The sequence below is a fragment of the Elephantulus edwardii genome, unplaced genomic scaffold (assembly GCF_000299155.1).
Source record: "Elephantulus edwardii isolate Elephantulus edwardi_28Jun2011 unplaced genomic scaffold, EleEdw1.0 scaffold00003, whole genome shotgun sequence".
Taxonomy (NCBI): domain Eukaryota; kingdom Metazoa; phylum Chordata; class Mammalia; order Macroscelidea; family Macroscelididae; genus Elephantulus; species Elephantulus edwardii.
This window is the reverse complement of record NW_006399753.1, coordinates 39,245,027-39,264,619: the sequence shown is the minus strand read 5'-3', so window position 1 is coordinate 39,264,619 and position 19,593 is coordinate 39,245,027. Positions and strand designations below refer to the sequence as shown.

Genomic DNA, 19,593 nt, shown 5'->3' with positions numbered 1-19,593 from the left:
ATATACCCAGAAGAGACCATAACTGACACCCAAGCAGATATATGTACACCCATGTTTATTGCAGCTTTGTTCACAATAGCAAGGAGTTGAAAACAACCTAAGTGCCCATCAACAAACGAATGGCTAGAGAAGCCATGCTATATTTGCACAATGGAATACTATGCTGCATTAAAAAACAAGGAACTCATGCAATATTACTCAAATTGGTTGACTCTGGAGAACATTATGCTGAGTGAAATAATTACCCTTTTAAACAATAGATCACGTTAACATGATACTAAAATAAGTAAGTGTGATAAAGAAAATGTTTACCTATATGAGACTGTGTCTTTGTCTCAAGCAAGGGTCAAATAGGGTTTTTACCTCTTTTGTTTGAAAAATAAATGCCTTTAATTTCATCCTACTCCACTACCATTCCCATTCTCAAAAATATATGTACACCCTAAGAAATGATAAAGGAAACAATAAAGGGACTACAAGTCTTGCAGATGGGTACAATACTGACAAATTATCATTTTTTAAGGTAGAAGAAGAATTTGCAGTATGATAATAATCTAGGTATGGAATGCAGTCCATTTAAAGTTTTAGGAGGCCTACAGGAGCCTGAGTTACTTCTTAAGTTAAGAGAAACGTTTATTCCTTTCATAAGTATGTACACACTGTCTGCTGAGCAGATCATGTTCCCATTAAAATAATTTTATATTGTTTATTAAATAATCTCCTAAAATTAAAATAAGACCAGAGACTTTCATACACATAAACATTTTCATCACCACATTCATTTCAGCATTATGTTAGTTTAATTTTGTGTTTAAAAGGGTAATTATTGCTGGAAATATAAAATGATTCAAGAATTTGGGGAGCTCTGGAGGCCTAGTGGGTAGAAGTTGTGCTATGAACCTAAAAGTACCTGGTTCAAATTCACCAGGTGCATCACAGAAGAAAGAGATGCAATCTCATCCTGCGAGATATATATTGTTGTTGTTGTTGTTGTGTGCTGTAGAGTCATCTGCAATGCATAGCAATCCTATGTACAACAGCCCTAAACCCTGCACTATACTGTGACAATTTTATTGTTTCTGACACACCACCCCAGTCCCTGAGTCAATCCATCCCATGGAGGATCTTTCTTGCGCTGTCCCTCCGCCTTCCCAAGCATACACTAAAAGGACTGGTTGGTCCCTCCCTGCAACATCTCCAAAGTATGTCAAATGAAGCTTCAGAATCCTTGCCTCCAAGGAGCAGCCTGGTCTCATCTTCTCTAGGACAAACCTGTTTGTTCTCCTAGCAGTCCATAGTATATTCAATAATCTTAAAATCCACTGGTAGGTCTGCTGTGAGTCAATTCCAACTCAGCAACACATAAAAATAACAATTATCCCTAAGCCATCTGTATATTTTTTGCTTGTTTGATTAGCTTTCTTTAAAAATAGCCCATTGTGGAACATTCATTGAATAAAGATAAAAATTCACCACCTACAGAATAAAACACATTAGACAATGCTTTGAAGTTCTTAGAACTAATAATCTATATAGTGAGGATAAAGGTTTTATTTGCAGCCTTGTAGAAAATATATGAGCAATATCATGCCCATACATGTAAGGCAGAAATGTCTGATATGTAGAAAATGTTCAATAAATGTAAGCTGTTATTAATTGATATGTTTTGAGTGTGAAAATGCACAAAATTGAAATGACTCATGTTCTAAGTGTAAACTCAGAAAGAGTGTATTTAGTAATATTAACAAAAGATTAAAACGTATAAAATTGTTGATGTTCCTTAGTGCCCCTCACCAGACTTTCTCTTTGTCTTGAAGATGTTTCATGAAGATGCTGCAGGTGGATGGCAGCTGGTAGCTGTGGATGTCAACAAGCCGCAGGGACGTGCCCCAGCCTGCCTCCAGGTGCAAGTACAATGCCATTTTAAAAGTTATTCAGCCAAGACTTTTTATTGTATATAAGCAAACCCACAGCTCTCCACACTAGGTTACCCATCTGGTGGCACAATGGGTTAAGTGTTTGGTTGCTAATTGCTAATTACTACTACTGCTACTACTATTATTAAGTGTCCATGCACTTGACATTTGCTGAATGTCTACTATATGCTAGACACTCAGATAGTCTTGTAAAAGACAAGCTGAGCCCAAATCTGCATGGAGCTTACGGTGCAGGAAGGGTGGGAGGCAAAAGACAACATTAACCTGCAATAGCACAGCATACTGGGAATTTTGGAGAAAAGCAATGGGAGATAACTGAACTATCTAATTAGGAATTTACTCTTCTAGTATGAAAGCCAGCAAAGATCCTCTTGAGAGAGTGATACATAAATTGAGAACTAGAGAAGGAGGGAGTAGCTCAGGGTCAGTCAGCCCTGTGATGTAGAAAGAACAACTCCTCTCCAGCCATTCACAGACCTAGAAGCAGAGGGTCAGAAGACTTAAGTGAGTTTCCTAACAGTAAGTTGAAAATAATGGAGAAACCAGGATTTGTGACAAGGTCTCCAACAATGAAATGCAGAAGCTAGGATTTGCTACCAGGTCTTTTGGATTTTAGATACATGCTTTACCCAACCAAGAGGGATTAAAAATTGCATTTTTATGTATACTTTTGTTTGTTTGTAATTGAACCTAAAGATTAAGGATTAGTGCTACTTTGAGTAGTCAAATAAAAGTTTTATTGAATCCAAAAGACATTTTTGAAGAATATTAATTGTTAATAAGTATCTCAGTGTGACAATTGGATTTGAAAGATAAGCCAACATTTTTGTCCCTTCTATAGAAGTTGAGGATAACAAGGGATAAATGGCAAGGTAAATTGAATGGACAGCAGTGAGCACAGATGTGATAAAATTGTGTAAAGGTGGCTATTGAGGGAGACAGATTCCAAGAGGCTGCCTTTTAGGCCTATCAGAGTGTTGACTGTGGTTTCTGTATTATGAGTTTTTTTACAGATGCATATAGGTGCACAAAAGCTTTCTGAATTATGCCTCTTATCATTAGAAATCTAGAAAGAAGCCAGGCAATGCAGTAAGAAGAAAGTCCACTCAGCTTTACATGTTTGGTCTTAACCAAACTTTAAGAGTTTCTTTGAAAGACTGTGGATAATAAAGGGTATGGCCAATGGCTTGTTTCTGACTGGTAAGAAATAACTCTATGTAAAGAAAGAATATATTTCCACTTCAGGGTGAGGGGATGTGAGAAGAGAAGAAAGAAAGAAAACAAAGGTATAAATAGAAAATAATTTAAGAAAAAAATCTATTTAAGATAAACCTTCTGCTTTTATACAGAGTTGGTGGTGTTACTAATCGGGAACAAAATTTTCATCTGAACAGTTTCTGTCCATTTTAGATTATAATAAGTCATCATGACAGACAATTGGTAACATATTAAAAATACCAGTTAGGGGTGTATCTCCACAGATATTTAAAACTACAGAAGAAAAATAAAAAGCAAATACTTTTTTAAACCCTTGTTCTTATCCCTTCCCAGAGATAGCATTAGTAGTGATAAAAACCAACTCTTCCAGACATTTTGCACCTGTATTGACATATCATATCTCTTTTGTGAAAATAGCATTTCTGCGTCCAGGAGACGCTGTCATTTTCAAATGATTCCTCTTCCCAGAGTACCCTTCCTTCTCAACTGACTTTGTAACTCAGCTCAAACACCATTGCCTTCAGAGAACTTTCCTTATTCTAATAGACTTTATCAAGCCTGGAAGCAGGAGCGGCATCCACTTCCGAAATGGCTTGCCTCGGGAAACTCTATGTACAAACAGTGCTCAGACCTTTCACTTATAGGGTCACTATGAGTCATCTACGACTGGAAGGCACCTAACAACAACAGCAACAACAATAGACTTTATGAGATACCACTACTGGTACCAATATCTGTCTTAGTATCAGTTGCTGTTGAGTTAACCCTACCCTAGCATACTAATAACCCACGTGTGTTAGAACAGAACTGTGCTCCATAAGCTTTTCTATAGACTGATTTTTTTTTTAGAAGAAGATTTGCAAGTCTTTCTTCAAAGGCACCTCTGCATAGACTTACACCTCCAACCTTGGCACTAGCAGTCAGCTGTGTTAACTGTCTGTACCACCCAGGGGCCTTGGAGTAGGCACTGAAGTATATACACCCTTGTTATCATTTTATTATGTGTATATTACAACTGTAATTAAATAATCAATGATTCAGTTCTTTAAAGTCTATTTCTCCCACCAGATGGTTCTCTATGACAGAAGGATTCAAACTGATCATAATTAATTCTAGAACTGATCTTACACGTGGAATGTTTTCCATTCGTGATCATCAAATAGGACAATAATCCTGTGAAGGATTCAGCAACTTGTTGGCTGTAAAGTGCTTATTAGGTTTCTCACTTAGACCTTGCTATTTGTGCTCTTATTCTTGTCTCTAAGAACTAGATTGGGCTGGCAGTGATAATAACACCTACTTCTTTAAAAGAATTTCTCTCTCTCTCTCTCTCTCTCTCTCTCTCTCTCTCTCTCTCTCTGTGTGTGTGTGTGTGTGTGATTGAATTATAAAACAAGCAGGACATGAAGAGTTTAATTTTAGAACGTTCCTGTGACATGGGTTAGAACTTTAGGTGACTCTGGATGGTTTTGAAAGCCCATCTCTTCTAAAGTATGAGGCAGAAACTTCACAGGATATAACTGTGGCTGCTATTATGCTTCACTTTGTGAGGATTTTTTTAACTTTTATAACATATAAATAAATAGACTGTACTAAAATTATGAATACTAGTCATTAAAAAGAATGGAAACAGATTCCATCTTAACAACGAAGTGGAATTGATTGGTAAGCAACACTTTACCTCTGTAATTAAATTGAGCTTGTCCTTTTGTCACTGTTGAAAGAAATTAGGAAAAACTAGATAGTGACTGTCTCTAAGAGATGGCTAACTGGTGGCCTTAAGTCCTCTTTGGACATTGTTCATCGTTCATTTTGGTTTTAAATTTGATCCGAAGATAAATATGTCACAAAGAGGCAAATATTACATGATCCTATTATTGTGATGATAGAATCAAGACCAGACGGGAGGTTTGGGGAAAGAGTAGGAAAGGACTGGTTACATACTGAGTATTGCGCTGGATTGAGTGAAAGGAAGTACCTTCTGAAAGGAATGGATGATTAGAAACCATATTATAATAATCTTACAAAGGGAATTGTTGAGGGAAGGGAGGAAAGAAGGAAAGTGTATATGAAGGAATAATTGAAAAAAATTTAAACAGTAAAAAAACAAACAAAACCCTAAGATAAATATGCAGAAGAATGGGCAATCTTCTCCCTTGCGATTAACTGCCTCTGAAAACCTGCCATGGTCAGCTATGGGTCAGTTCTGACTCGATGGTACACAACAACAACAAATATGTAAATATGTATTTTAGGTAAAAAATGTATTTCCTATTTTTGTGTAATATGGAATATCTGGGAACACTTGGCCAACATTCCGTATGACTATAATTGGCTGGATCTTCTGGGTGGCTGCCCATATTACCTCGGGCATGTGGAGCCTCACCATTTTGCCTGTTCTTCTTAACTCTCTGTTTGCTCTCCACCACACTGGGAGTGAATGTTCCATGTACTCATGGGTACACACAATTATTTTTCTCAAAGCATGAAAATACTTTTTCTATTCATAACTCTAACAATGGCAAGAATTTTTTTAAAATGCATAAACAAATTAATAGGACACTCTGTATGTTGTTATTATTGTTGTTGTTATTAGTCGACTTTGAGTTCATTTTGATTCATGAGTCCTCCATGTGTGGTTGGATAATAGATAAGTACTTAATTTTTTTACACTGCATGGAAATTCCACCTCACAGTAAAAGTAAAAAGTGTATGTGTGTGTATGTATAGATATATTTATATGTTTTTACAGAGATCTATGTTGTTGTTGTTGTTGCTGTCGAGCATGAGTTGAGCATGACTCATAGTGACCCTATAAACAAAATGCCTGAGGTCTTTCTACAACTATCGACATTTATCAAAGTTCATAAAGTTTCCGGAGGCATGTTATTTAGGAAGTGGATGCCACTCCTGCTTCCAAACCTGTCAAAGAATGTTATCTTTGTTATATAGAGGATCAGAAATCAGTAACATCCAACCCAATAGCAACAATATGAGTGTGTGTGTGTGTGTGTGTGTGTGTGTGTGTGTGTACACATGCTTGGAAGACTGTTTATGTTGTGGATTAGTGTTTCTAGAGTTTTTTCAAGCTTTTCTATAATGAATTTTATAGTCCTTGGCTTTAGTCCTAGGTCCTTGATCTACTTTGAGTTGTTTTTTGTGTATGGAGCGAGGTGTGGATCTTGCTTGAGATTTCTATAGATAGTTTTCCGATTTCGCCATTTGTTAAAAAGGCTGTAGTTTCCCCACTTAACTGATTTCATCTCCCTGTCAAAAATCAAGTGACCATAGGTTGATGAGCTGATTTCTGGATTCTCAATTCTATTCCCTTGATCTATGTGTCTGTCATTGTACCAGTACCACACTGTCTTGACCACCACAGCAGTGTAGTAGGATTTGAAATCAAGGGGTGAGATTCCTCCCACCTTGTTTCTCTTTCTAAGGAGTGCTTTGCTTATTTGGGGACTCTTTCCATTCCAAATGAAACTCAAGGTTGTCTTTTCCACCTCGTTGAAGAATGGGATTGGTATTTGTATTGGGATTGCATTGAATGTGTAGATTACCTTTGTTAAGATTGTCATTTTTACAATATTGAGTCTTGCTATTCATGAGTAAGGTGTATTCTTCCATTTCTAGAGGTCTCTTTTTGTTTCTTATAGTAACGTTTTGTATTTTCTTTGAATAGATTGTTTGTGCTTCTGGTTAGATTTACTCCCAAGTATTTAATCTTGTGATTAGCTATTGTGAAGGGTATTGTTTTTCTTAGCTCCAGCTTCATATTCTCTTTGTCACTGTAGAGAAATTAAATTGATTTTTTCTTGTATCCTGCCACTTTGTTGAATTGGTCAACTATGTCCACTAGTTTTCTTGCTGAAGTATACTATCATATTTGCGTAGAGAGATAATTTTACCTCCTTTTTGCCAATTTGGATACCTCTTATTTCCTTCTCTTGTCTTATTGCTATCACTAAGGCTTCCAATACAATATTGAATAGGAAAGGTGATAATGGGCATCCTTGCCTAGTTCCTGTTCTCAAAGGGAATGCCTTTAATCTCTCTCCATTGAGAACAATGTTGGCTCTCGGGTTTGCATATATACTTTTTACTGTGTTGAAGAAATTTCCCTCTAATCCTATTTTGTTGAGTGTTTTAATCAGGAAAGGGTGTTGGATTTTGTCAAAGGCCTTTTCTGCATCAATTGATAGGATCATGTGGTTCTTATTCTTTTCTTTGTTAATGTGATGAATTGCACTGATTTTTTTTTATGTTGAACCATCCTTGAATACTTATTGCAAATCACACTTGGTTGTGGTGAATTATTTTTTTTGATGTAGTGTTGAATTCTATTGGCCAGGGTTTTATTCAGGATTTTTGTATCTGTGTTCATGAGAGATATCGGCCTATAGTTTTCTGTTTTGGTGGTGTCTTTACTTGGCTTTGATATCAAGGATATGTTTATTTCATATAATGAGTCTGGGAGAATTCCATCTTTTTCTATTTTCTGAAATAGTTTATGTAGTATTGGTGACAGTTCTTCTCTGAATATTTGCTAAAATTCACTTATAAAACCATCTGGTCCAGGGCTTTTTTGGCTGGAAGTTGTTTTATTGCCTTTTAAATTTCTTCTTTTGTAATGGGTCTGTTCAGGTGTTCAGTTTCAGTTTGTGTTAGTTTAAGTAGGTTGTGAATTTCTAAGTATTTTTCCATTTTCTCTAGATTTTCATATTTATTTGAGTATAGTTTTTCATAATATTCCATTTGTTAGCCTTTTAATTTTAATTGATTCTGTTGTGACATTGCCTGTTTAATTTTTTATAGGAATGTACCTTTTTATTACAAAGATTCCCACAAACATGAAAATAGTATCTGAAAAAAAGGGAAACTAGACTATCAAACTCCCCCTGCATAACTGGGGTAAGATAGGGGCAGGCAGTACACGTTTCTTGGCTCACATGGGGTTAGGCTGCAATAGTGGGAGGTATGAGAAAGTAACCAATCTAAAGTGGTTGAAAAGAACTAGGAATCCCTGAGAGCCCAGCACCTCCATCCTAGGATGTACCTTTATAAAGGTACCTTTCCAAAAGGAAGCAGGTACTCTGTACATCAGGATTCTGTCCTGTGTCTTGTTTAAAAGACAACAGCTAGAATGCACCTAGCAGAGCTGCTCTGGGATGGGCTCAGGGCCCCTGTTCCAGGATAGTCCCTGGGAATATTTTATTTAATATACTTTTCTTTAAATACACAGAGAAATAGAAAATATAAACTCTTGAGGGGTTGGGGAGAAATAGGGAGAACATTGCAAGAAGCCAAAGCTAGTGAAGTCTGTTTAGGTTACTTGACCTCCTCGTTGATCCCTTTGGCTTCAGGCTTCTCCTCCTTGGTTTACTCTTCTTCAGTGACTTCTTTCCTCTCTTCTGGATCTTTCTCTTTTTCATCTTCTATTTTGTCTCTCTTGGCTTTTTTGAAGATAGAGGAGTTCTTGCATACTCCTTTTCCCTCCTCATCGGAGTCAGAGAACACTTGTTCACGGGAAATTAGTTTGTCAGAGGAACAGATTGAGATGTGTTTCTAAGGGTCTTCTTCATCCTCATCACCACTTTCCTCTGGGATGGCATCCTCAGGTATTGCCCGCATTTGAACTCCAAGTTCATGAGACAGTATTCACAGGTTCTCAAATAGTCTTTGTTTGATCTTCTCCAAGTATGTTCTGGTTGATCATATTGGAAGAACTGATGTGAAGTTTAAAATCTGGTCCAAAGTACTCACCGTAGTCACTGTATGAAAGCTCATTAGTAATGTCTGTGCTCAGGGCCACAGCTGTTTCATATGTTCAGCATCGGGCAACATTACAAATGGTATAGCCACCTCCTCCCATCAGCATCAGCAGATTGAAATTCCCCACACCTGGCATGCCCTTTGTTGGTCAGATGATTGAAACAATCTAATTGATCCACAGAGAGGGAGTCTGAGCCACACTGTAGGATAATTGCAGTAGGTTGGAACATCTTCATTGCTTTGGATATGGCCGGCCTGAAAATTGCCTCGTTGGACTCATCATCAATCCTATCTTGGAGCAAACAGTTAATGGCATAATACTTGCCTTTGCCAGCACCAATATCCTGTAAGTCCCCTGTTTCTGGGAAGTACTTTCCATGCTTAAGAAAAGACACAGTCATACCACAGTCTATGTTATAGAAGGACTCTTCCATGCCATCACCATGGTGAGTATCAATATCATTATACAGCAACCTCTGGTGACACTTTAGCAGTTTCAGGATGGCCAGGATGATATCATTGACGTAACAGAAGCCAGATGCTTCAGATTTCTTTGCATGGTGAAAGACCTCAGTCCAATTCACAGTGATGTCCATTAGTTGCTTATTAAGTTTCACAGCACTTGCAACACAACCACCAGTATATAACTGACAGAACTCAAACAGGCCATCAAACACAGAGGAGTACTCACCAACACAAGAATTTAATGTAGTCATCACTGTGGTACTTGGTCATCTCCTCAGCATTGGCTTTATGAGGGCGATAGATTTCCATTTTTTTGGTAGAGACTATAGGTAAGCAGCAAATTGTGAGTCCTACAGATTCGGTGGGGCTTCGTTGGGTGACCTTGTCCATAATAGTAATTTCCAACATCCTCTTGTGCCATCTTCAAGATCGTTGTCATGCTCAAGTCCAGTTTTTGCAGTCACTGTGTCAATCCATCTCATTGAGACTCTTCTCTCTCAATGATCTTTTCTCTTTCCTGGAATGATGGGCTTCAGTATTGCTAAGAACTGGGCCTTCCTGACAACATGCCCAAAGTAGGTAAGGTAAAATGTCAACACCCTTGAATCTAAAAGATCACCATGGTCATACTTCAAGACCCACTTATTTGTTCTTTTGGTTGTTCGTGGAATATTCAATGCTCTTCTCCAACACAATTAAAAAACATTGATTTTTCTTTGATCTTCCTTATTCATTATCTAACTTTCAGACTCACATTAAGCAATGAAAAATACCATGGCTTTGTCAGGTGCAACTTTGTCTTTAAATTGACATCCACCATAGAAATAACAGACTTTCATCTGCCCTGAGTCTGCACCATCTTGCTCGCTCCCGGTGCCTTCAGTCAGTCGGTCTCTCTACCCTCCTGCCTGTGACTGCACACCACCCATTTCATCTTTTATTCGAATTATTTGTGTCTTTTCTTTTTTTTATTTGTTAGTTTTGCTAGTGGTTTGTCAACTTTATTAACCTTTTCAAAGAATCAACTCCTAGTTTTGTTGATGGTTTCAATTGTTTTTTGGTTTTCTATGTCATTTATTTCTGCCCTAATTTTTACAATTTCAGGTTTTTTTAGAGGGTGTCTGGTTTTCTTGCTGTTCTTTTTAAATTTGTTGGAGATTTTGGGTTAGAGAATCAATAGTCATTTTTTCGTGCCTATTAATGTGTTTGCTTATTGCTATAAATTGACTTTTGATTACTGCTTTGGCTGTTTCCCAGAGGTTTTGGTAAGTGATGTTTTCATTATCATTTGTGGGGTTTTTTTGTTTTTTTGTTTTGTTGTTGTTGTTCTTTTTTTTAAATTTTAATGAACACAGAGATCCTGGGTTTGTATCTATTCATTGTATCATTTGTTTTAAAAAACTTTTTAATTTCATTTATAATTTCTTTTAGTGCTGGGAATGAAAAGGTGAGAAAAAATGGGATTGGTTTCATAATTTAAAAAGTCATTTCTAGATCTATCCTAAAATACAATGTGGTGAGCGATAGGATAATATCCATATACATACAAGGAAGTCCAGTGAATACCACTATCATTCAAATATATGCACCAACAACTAGAGCCAATGAGGAGGAAATAAAAGATTTCTACCAACTTTTGCAGTCAGAAATTGATCAAACATGCAATCAAGATGCATTAATAATAATGGGTGACTGGAACAGGGAAGAAGGATCAGTAGCTGGAAAACACGGTCTAGGGTGATAGAAATAAGGCTGTAGATAGAATGATAGAGTTCTGCACATTCAATGATGTATTCATTGCAAATACCTTTTATAAGAAACATGAAGGCAGGTTATACACCTGGATCTCACCTGATGGTATGCATAGGGATCAAATTAACTACATTTGTGGAAAGACTCGCTAGAGAAGCTCAATATCAGCAGTGAAAACTAGGCCGGGTGCTGATTGTGGGACAGACCAGAAACTACTCACATGCAAGTTCAAGCTGAAGTTGAGGAAAAAAATTAAATAAAGTCCACAGGAACCAAAATTGACCTTAAGTCTGTCCCACTCGAATTTCAAAACCATCTTAGGAACAGGTTTGAGGTCTTGAGCACCAATGAGCATAGACCAAATGAGCTCTGGGAGGATATGAACAAAATCATCCATGAAGAATGCAAAAGATCATTACAAAGGCTGAAGAAGAAGAAAAGACCAAGATGGATGTCAGATGAGACTCTGAGTATTGCATTAGAGTGCCAAGAAGCCAAAGAAAGAAAGCATAGCACAGAAAGGAAGAAATCAAGAAATCAAAGAGCTGAACAGAAAATGTCAAAAGCAGCTCAGGAATACAAAGCAAGATACTATAATGAAATGTGCAGAGAGCTGGAGTGAGAAAATCAAAAGGGCCGAACTCACTCAGCATTTCTTAAGCTGAAGGAGTTGAAAAACAAATTCAAACCACGGGTGGTAATATTTAAAGATAGTTTGGGTAGAATGTTAAATAATCCAGGAAGTATCAAAAGAATGTGGAAGGAGTACACAGAGTCACTATATCAGAAGGAATTGGCTGACACAGAGAATTTCATGAAATAACATGTGAGCAAGAGCCTATTACAATGAAGGAGGAAGCTCAAGTTGCTCTGAACAATTGGGAAAAAAACAAGGCTCCAGAAGTTGATGGCAAACCAACTGATTAATTTCAACAAACAGACGCTGCCCTGGATGTGCTCACTAAGTTGTGCCAGGAAATCTGGAGGACAGCCAGCTGGCCAACTGACTGGAAGAGATCGATATTTGTTCCCATTCCAAAGAAAGGTGACCCAACAGAGTGCGGGAATTATCAAACAATATCATTAATATCACATGCAAACAAGATTCTGCTGAAAATTATCCAAAAACGTTTGGAACAATATGTCAACAGAGAACTGCCAGATGTGCAGGCTGGATTTAGAAGAGGTCGTGATATTAGGGATATTATAGCTTATGTTAGTTAGATGGATCTTGGCAGAAAGTAGAGAATACCAAAAGGGTGTCTATTTGTGTTCCATCGACTATGCAGACTTTTGACTCTGTTGATCACAACAAGCTATGGCTGACTCTGAGAAGAATGGGAATCCCAGAGCATTTGATTGTGCTAATGGAAAACCTATACTTGGACCAAGAGGCCGTCACCGGAACAGAGCAGGGAGACACTGAATGGTTCAAAACTAAGAAAGGGGTCTGTCAGGGATGTATTTTGTCTCCATACCTTTTCAATCTGTATGCAGAACAGATCATCTGAGACGCTGGGCTGTTCAAGGAGGAATGTGGCATCAGGATTGGTGGAAGAATCATCAACAACCTGAGTTATGCAGATGACACAAGCCTGCTTGCTGAAGCTGAGGAGGATGTGAAGCTCTTGCTGCAGAAGGTCATGGACTGAAACTCAACATCAAGAAAACAAAGATTCTCACCACTGTGCCAATTGGCAGCATCAGTATGGATGGTGCAGAGACTGAGATAGTTAACAGTTTTCGTTTACTTGGCTCCACCATCAACACTCTTGGTAACAGCAGCCAGGAAATCAAGAGATGAATTGCATTGGGAAAGTCAGCTGTGAGGGACCTCTCAAGAGTACTGAAGGGCAACGATGTCAGAATGGACACTAAGATGTGCCTGATTTGCAATTATGTGCTATGCATTGGAGAGTTGGACAATGAATAGGGATGACAGAAAGAGAATTGATGCCTTTGTGCTGTGGTGCTAGAGAAGAGTGTTGAATATACCATGGACTGCTAGGAGAACAAACAGGTTTGTCCTGGTGAGGGTGAAGCCAGAATGCTCCTTGGAGTCAAGGATTCTGAAGCTGCGTCCATCTGACATACTTTGGGTATGTTGCAAGGAGGGACTTGTCCTTGGAGAGGGAGGGACATCATGTTTGGGAGAGTGGAATGAGTGTATTTGAGACAGTGAGGTTGGCACAGGATAGAATGGCATTTAGGGCTCTTGTACATAAGATCGCTATGAGTCACAAGCAACTCGATGGCACATAACAACAACAAAAACAACCCACTCATGTTCAAGCAAGGTAGTGTTCAGCTTCTAAATATGTGGGTTTTATTTTTCCTTTATCCTCGTTATTAATTTCTAATTTTGTAGCACTGTGGTCTGAGAAGATGCTTTATATTATTTCTATGTTTTTTAATTTATTGATGCCTTGTGACCTAAAATGTGATCTATTCTGGAGAGCATTCCATGCACATTGGAGAAGAAGATGTACTATGTTTTTTTGGGGGGTGGGGGTGCATTAACCTATAAATATCTATAGAATTGAGTTGGTTTATTGTGTGGTTTAATTCTTCAACATCTTTGTTGAGTTTCTTTCTAGTAGTTCTATCTTTTCTTGAGAGTGGTGTATTGAAGTCTCCAACTACTATAGTAGTGTTGTCTATTTCCTTTTTCAGTTTTTAATGTTTATTTTATATATTTTGCAGGTCTTTCATTTGGTGCATAGATATTTATTATTATTATTTCCTCTTGTTCTATTGATTCTTTAAGCATTATGTTGTGACGCTCTTTGTCCTTTGTGATGGTTTTTGCATTGAAATTGCTTTTATCAGAAATTTATATTGCTAGTCCTGCTTTTTTCTGATTGCCATTTGCTTCATATACCCCCTCTTTATTTTTAGTCTTTCTTTGTCTTCATTTTTCAGGTGTGTCTCTTGCAGACAGCATATTGATGGGTTTTGTTTTTTAATCTAATCTGCTACTCTTTTACACTTCAGTGGTGTATCCAAACCATTCACATTCAGTGTGATTACTGAGAGGCAGGGTTTTATTTTCATTTTGTTGCATTCTTTTTGGAGTTGTTGCCTGTTAACTTTGGTCCATTCTGCTTTCTGTGACATATTTGTAAGAATGATGTCTCTCAGTGTTTCATGCAATGCTGGTCTTGTTTTTACGAACTCCCTTAGGTTCTGTTTTTCAGAGAATCTCTTGATCTCTCCTTCATATTTGATGGACAGTTTTTCTGAGTTCAAGATTCTCAGTTGGCAGTTGTGTTCTTTGAGTGTTCAATATATGTCATTCCACTGTTGTGTTCCTCACACTGTTTCTGCTGATAAATCGTCACTTAATCTCACCTGCTCTCCCTTATCGGTTATTCTTTGCTTCTTCCTCGCTGCTTCAGAATTGGTTCTGGCAAATTTGACTATGATATGCCTTGGTGTTTTTCTTTTGGAGCCTATTCTATATGATATTTGCTCAGCTTCTTGAATGTATATTCTCTCATTCTTCATTATGCCTGGGAAGTGTTCTTCTAGTAATTCTTCCATCACTTTTTCAGTGCCTTTACTTGCTTCTTCCTGTTCTGGTATTCTGATGCATATATTATTTCTCTTGATTATTCTTAGGGTTTTTTTCTTTTTTCCTTCCTTTTTAATTCTGCTTTTTGTTCTAGCAGATCAATGGTGACAATTCTATTTTATATTTCATTGGTTCTGTGTTCTATCTCTTCAACTCTGTTCATGTGTCCCTCCATCATGTTGACAGAACCTGAAACATCGAACTTCATATTTTGGATTGTGGCTTCTTGTTTTTCCAGATCTTCTTATGCCTCATTTGCTTTATTTGTATTGTTTTTGTTTTGGTTTTAAGCTCCTCCTGGTTTTTACTTGCAGTATCCTATAATTCTTCAAGTTTGTCTTTTACCCATTGAAAATACTCAAACTTTTTCTTTTAAATTCTGTGTCAGAAAGTTCCATCAGACTTTCTGGCTTCAGGAAATCCATTGACACTGTGTCACATGTGGGGGATTACATCTTGCTTTGCCTTGTGTAGGGTGTGAGGAAACCTTCATGACATTGCTGTGGTAGTTTTTCATGTCTGAGGTAATAGCTGATTCTTGATCTGAAGTCATTGCTCCCTAAAAAGGTTGGACAGGCACATGCAAACAGATACACATAGGGTGGATACACACATAGATGCATGCAGGAGTGGGGTGGGGCATGCACAGTCAGATGCACATGGGGGTGGGGATATGTGGGGGGACCTGAATGGAAAACCAGGAAGTCTTGGTTTTCACCTTGAGAACTAGGTTTGCCATGTCATTCATGCTCCAACTGTCCCACTTCCTCCTGCTTAAGACGAAGAGGTCCCACATGGTCCAGCAATCAGCAGTGATCCATGCCCCCAAGTACCTCACTCAAATCCCTGCTGTTCTGATTGTTTCTAGTGGGTGGACAATGCTGCAGCTCGCTGCTCCCCACCGTGGCTTGCTGCTCCTATTCTGCCACAGCTCAATGTTCCCTGTGGCTCCCAGACTAATTGTTTTAATAACAGTTCTCACTCAAATTCTAACTGTCCTGCTCTCTCTAGGCATGTTACTCTGTGCATGTTGCTCTCCTCCAGTGGTGTTATGTAGTATTTGTCCTTTTGCAACTGAGATATTTCACTCAGCATAATGTCCTCCAGGATCACCCACATTGTGTAATTTTTATGAGTTCTTGTTTTTCAGTGCTGCATAGTATTCCATTGTGTGAATATATATATATATAGTAGGTTTACTATCCATTTATTTGTTGATGAGCACTTGAGTTGCCTCCATTTCTTTGCTATTGTAAATAACACAGCAATAAGCATGGGTGTGCATATAAATGTTTGGATGCTGACTCTCATTTCTTTAGGGTATATTCCCTGTAGTGAAGTTCTTGAATCAGATGGTATTTCTATTTCCAACTTTTTTACAAATGCCAGATCACTTTTCATAGTGAATGTACCATTTTACACTCCCACCAGTACTGAATAGGGGTTCGAATCTTTCCACAACCCCCCAGCATTTGTTATTTACTTTTCTGTTCAACTTTGCTGTTGTTGTTCAAGTGAGATGATATCTCATACTTGTTTTGATTTGTATCTCTGATAGGTAGGGATTTTGAACATTTTTTCATGTCTTTGTTTGCCATCTGAATGTCTTCTTTCTGAAGTGTCTACTCATATCCTTTGCTAATTTGGCTATTGAGTTGTTTACCTTTTTCTTGTTGAGGTGCTGGAGCATTCTATAAATTCTAGATAAAAATCCTTTATCTATATGTAGAAAACTCAAGCAAGTCCCACACCTCACACCATATACAAAACCCAACTCAAAGTAGATCAAGGACCTAGGAGGAAAACCAGATACTATATACTTCATTAGAGAAAAGTTTGGAAGAACTCTAGAAGCACTAATCAACAGTATTAATAGTCTTCCAAGCATCATGAAAAACCTTTAACCAGGAGAGAATAAAATAGATGAATAGGACCTTCTAAGAATCAAATTTCTATGCACATTAAAAAATATCTTCAGTAGGATTAAAAGGAAACCAAGAGAGTGGGGGAAAAATTTGGTAACACATATTTTGACTACTGGTATCAAGGGTTAATTGTGGGTCCAAGCAGGATTAAATCATCGGCAACTTCATTCTCTTCTCCATATATGATGATGTTGCCTATAGGCCCAAATAGTGAGGAGTTTTGGTTTCCCACTGTTGAGATATAATCCATATCGAAGGCTGTAGTCTTTGATCTTCTATGTCAAATGCTTCAAGTCTTCACTTTCAGCAAGCAAGGTTGTATAATTTGCATAGCAAATTGTTTATTAGTCTTCCTCTGATCCTGATATCACCTTCTTCTTAAAGTCCAGCTTCTCAAATGATTTGCTCACTTCACAGATTGAGTAGGCATGGAGATAGAATATAGCTGCAACACACACCTTTCTTTACTTGAAACTATCCAGTGTGCCCAGTTGATCTGTTCAGACAACAGTTTCTTGGTCTTGGTGTTTCTGTTATACAAATGAGGAAATGAAGGAAGAAAAAATAGTTTGAGGAAGGCCATATATCTAGTTAATGACTGGGAACTTCATACCAGTTAGTTTCATAAATATTCATTCTACTTAGCACACTGTATTCTCTTTTTTTTGCCTCTAGATGAATGCTCTATAACATAATGTACACAGTATGTATTTTTAATACATATATATTTATATATGTTGTTTTGTATGGGTAGCCTGTTGAAACATTTAGTTGTTACTAAAGGTTTACTATTCCAAATAATTTTATTCAAAACTTTCTTATACATTCCATTATATACATGCATGAAAATAAAGTGTACAGCTACGAGAATAATTGCTGAATTACAAATATTTCTGATTCTATGAGATCTTTTCAAATGGCCCCTCAAATGATAGGGTCACCTTTTACTCCTACTAACAACTCCTAAGAGTTTAAGTTTAACAATATTGCCCATAATTGATGTTATCAAATTTTGCATACTTAATACGTCATGGCTTAGAATGGCATCTGATAATGATTAATTTGAATCTGCCTGATAACAACCAATGAATGCTGAACATATTTTTATCAGGTACTTACTGACTTTTTTTTCTCTTCTGTGAACTATTCATCTGTATCTTTGCTCATTCTTTGTCCATTGTTTTTCTTGTTGATTTTCTGAAATTCTGTGTCTTTCTAACAGTCATATTAACTGTTACTTGAGAAGACATTTAAACATCAGATCCATAGATAATTTTTAAATATTAGTATTTTATATCAATGTACATTTTTATACTGTACCATCTTTAAATAATTATAAAAGGCTATTGTGTTTTATTACTTAATGCAAACAAAAAGTTATAATTTACTTTTTTTTACTTAAAGCTCCTTAACTGTTTAAACCTGAATTTAGCATCAGCCACAGTTGTAAGAAGGGGTCACACTAATGTATGATAAATAGAACTCCATTAAATTGGAACCTTGTTCCTCAGCTGCTGCTGTGACAAGCCCTTTTTCTCTTGCCTCTCAGGTAGGAGTTATCATCCCTTGACAACTTGACAGATGTGTCTGCATTTTTTCAGCCATCTTCCAGCACATACCCAGTGATCTATTACTTGGAAGAAAATTGTTGACAAGAAAATGAAAAGTGCCATGAGATCTGACACATTTGAGCTCAGTTTCTTTCTGATAATAACCCATAGTGTGCTTCCTTCCTTAAAAAAGAGAGGTAATAGGCTCTTACCATAAGTAGGTCAAATAGTCTCAAGATTATAACTGTAATGTTTTAATGCTTTTTTAAGAAAATTCCCATTGAGAGCAAAGACTGAGAGGAATGAAGTATGTGATATGTATATTTAAAGTGAGGAAGTGACATTCAAGCCACTTCTTAAATTATCTATTTTCTTACTAAGCCTGTCCACAAACTTGCACATCATCTCAAGGATTGATTTGGCAAATGAGAATTGAGAGTCCTCCCACAAGCTAATTCCCTCTATACCTACAGATCAATTTGAGAAGACAGTATGGTACACCTGAGACAGTGTGTCAGGGCAGAAACCTCTCTGAACCTTAGTTATCTGAAAAATTGTGATAATAATATCAGTAGGGATTTGTAATAATTAAAAATTATTGCTGTCTTTTGGTGTGGTTAAATTCTTTCTCATTCATAATTATCTAATATAAAAATTGGAACAAAACACAGTCTGACAATTATTTTTGTGTGTCCATTATCACAGCCACCAAGTCAGTCCATCTCACTGAGGAATTTCTTCTTTTTTCAATGATTTTTCTACTTTATCAATGCATGTTATCTTCTCCAGGGACTGATTCAAAAGCATAGTGTAAAGTATGTAAGGTGAAGTTTTGCTTTTCTCATTTATAAAGAATTGCAGTTCTTCCAAGATCAATTTAGACAAGTTGTTGCTGTTGTTCGGTGCTATCAAGTCAAGTATGACTCATAACCACTCTATAAACAACAGATCTGAACCATGTTCTCTATCCTCACAATCCATGTGCCATCCTCACTATCTCTGATACACTCATTACCATAGTCACAGTGTCCATCCACTTGGTCAAGGCCCTTCCTCTCTTTTGCCTTTCCTCTACCTTCCCAAGCATGATGTCTCTCTCAAGGAAATAGGTCCTCTTAGTAACATGCCCAAAGTAGGTGAGGTGAAGTTTAATCATCTTTGCCTTGAAAGACCATTCTGACTGCACATTCTCCAAGACACATCAGTTTGTACTCTTGGCAGTCCATAGGATATTTAGTACTCTTCTCCAATAATATAGGGGAAAGGCATCAATTCTTCTATCATGCTCATTTACTGTCCACCTCTCAGCAGTGTAGCAAGTGACGGAAAAGACCATGGTTTGAATAAGGCCCCTTTAGTCCTTAAACACAACCCTGCTTGCTGAAACTGAAGAGGAC

General features: G+C 37.3%; 1 protein-coding gene and 1 pseudogene across 1 annotated transcript in view; one reads left to right on the top strand and one right to left on the bottom strand.

Moving 5' to 3' along the window:
- The window catches only part of NALCN (sodium leak channel, non-selective), a 600,265-nt gene that overhangs the window by 169,453 nt on the left and 411,219 nt on the right, over nt 1–19,593 (top strand). Inside the window, exon 10 of the mRNA XM_006879390.1 lies at nt 1,818–1,904. Within this exon, the coding sequence (XP_006879452.1) occupies nt 1,818–1,904 (87 nt within the window). The remainder of the gene's footprint in view (nt 1–1,817; nt 1,905–19,593) is intronic.
- LOC102867064 overlaps nt 8,487–19,593 on the bottom strand; it is a 32,414-nt pseudogene continuing 21,307 nt past the window's right edge.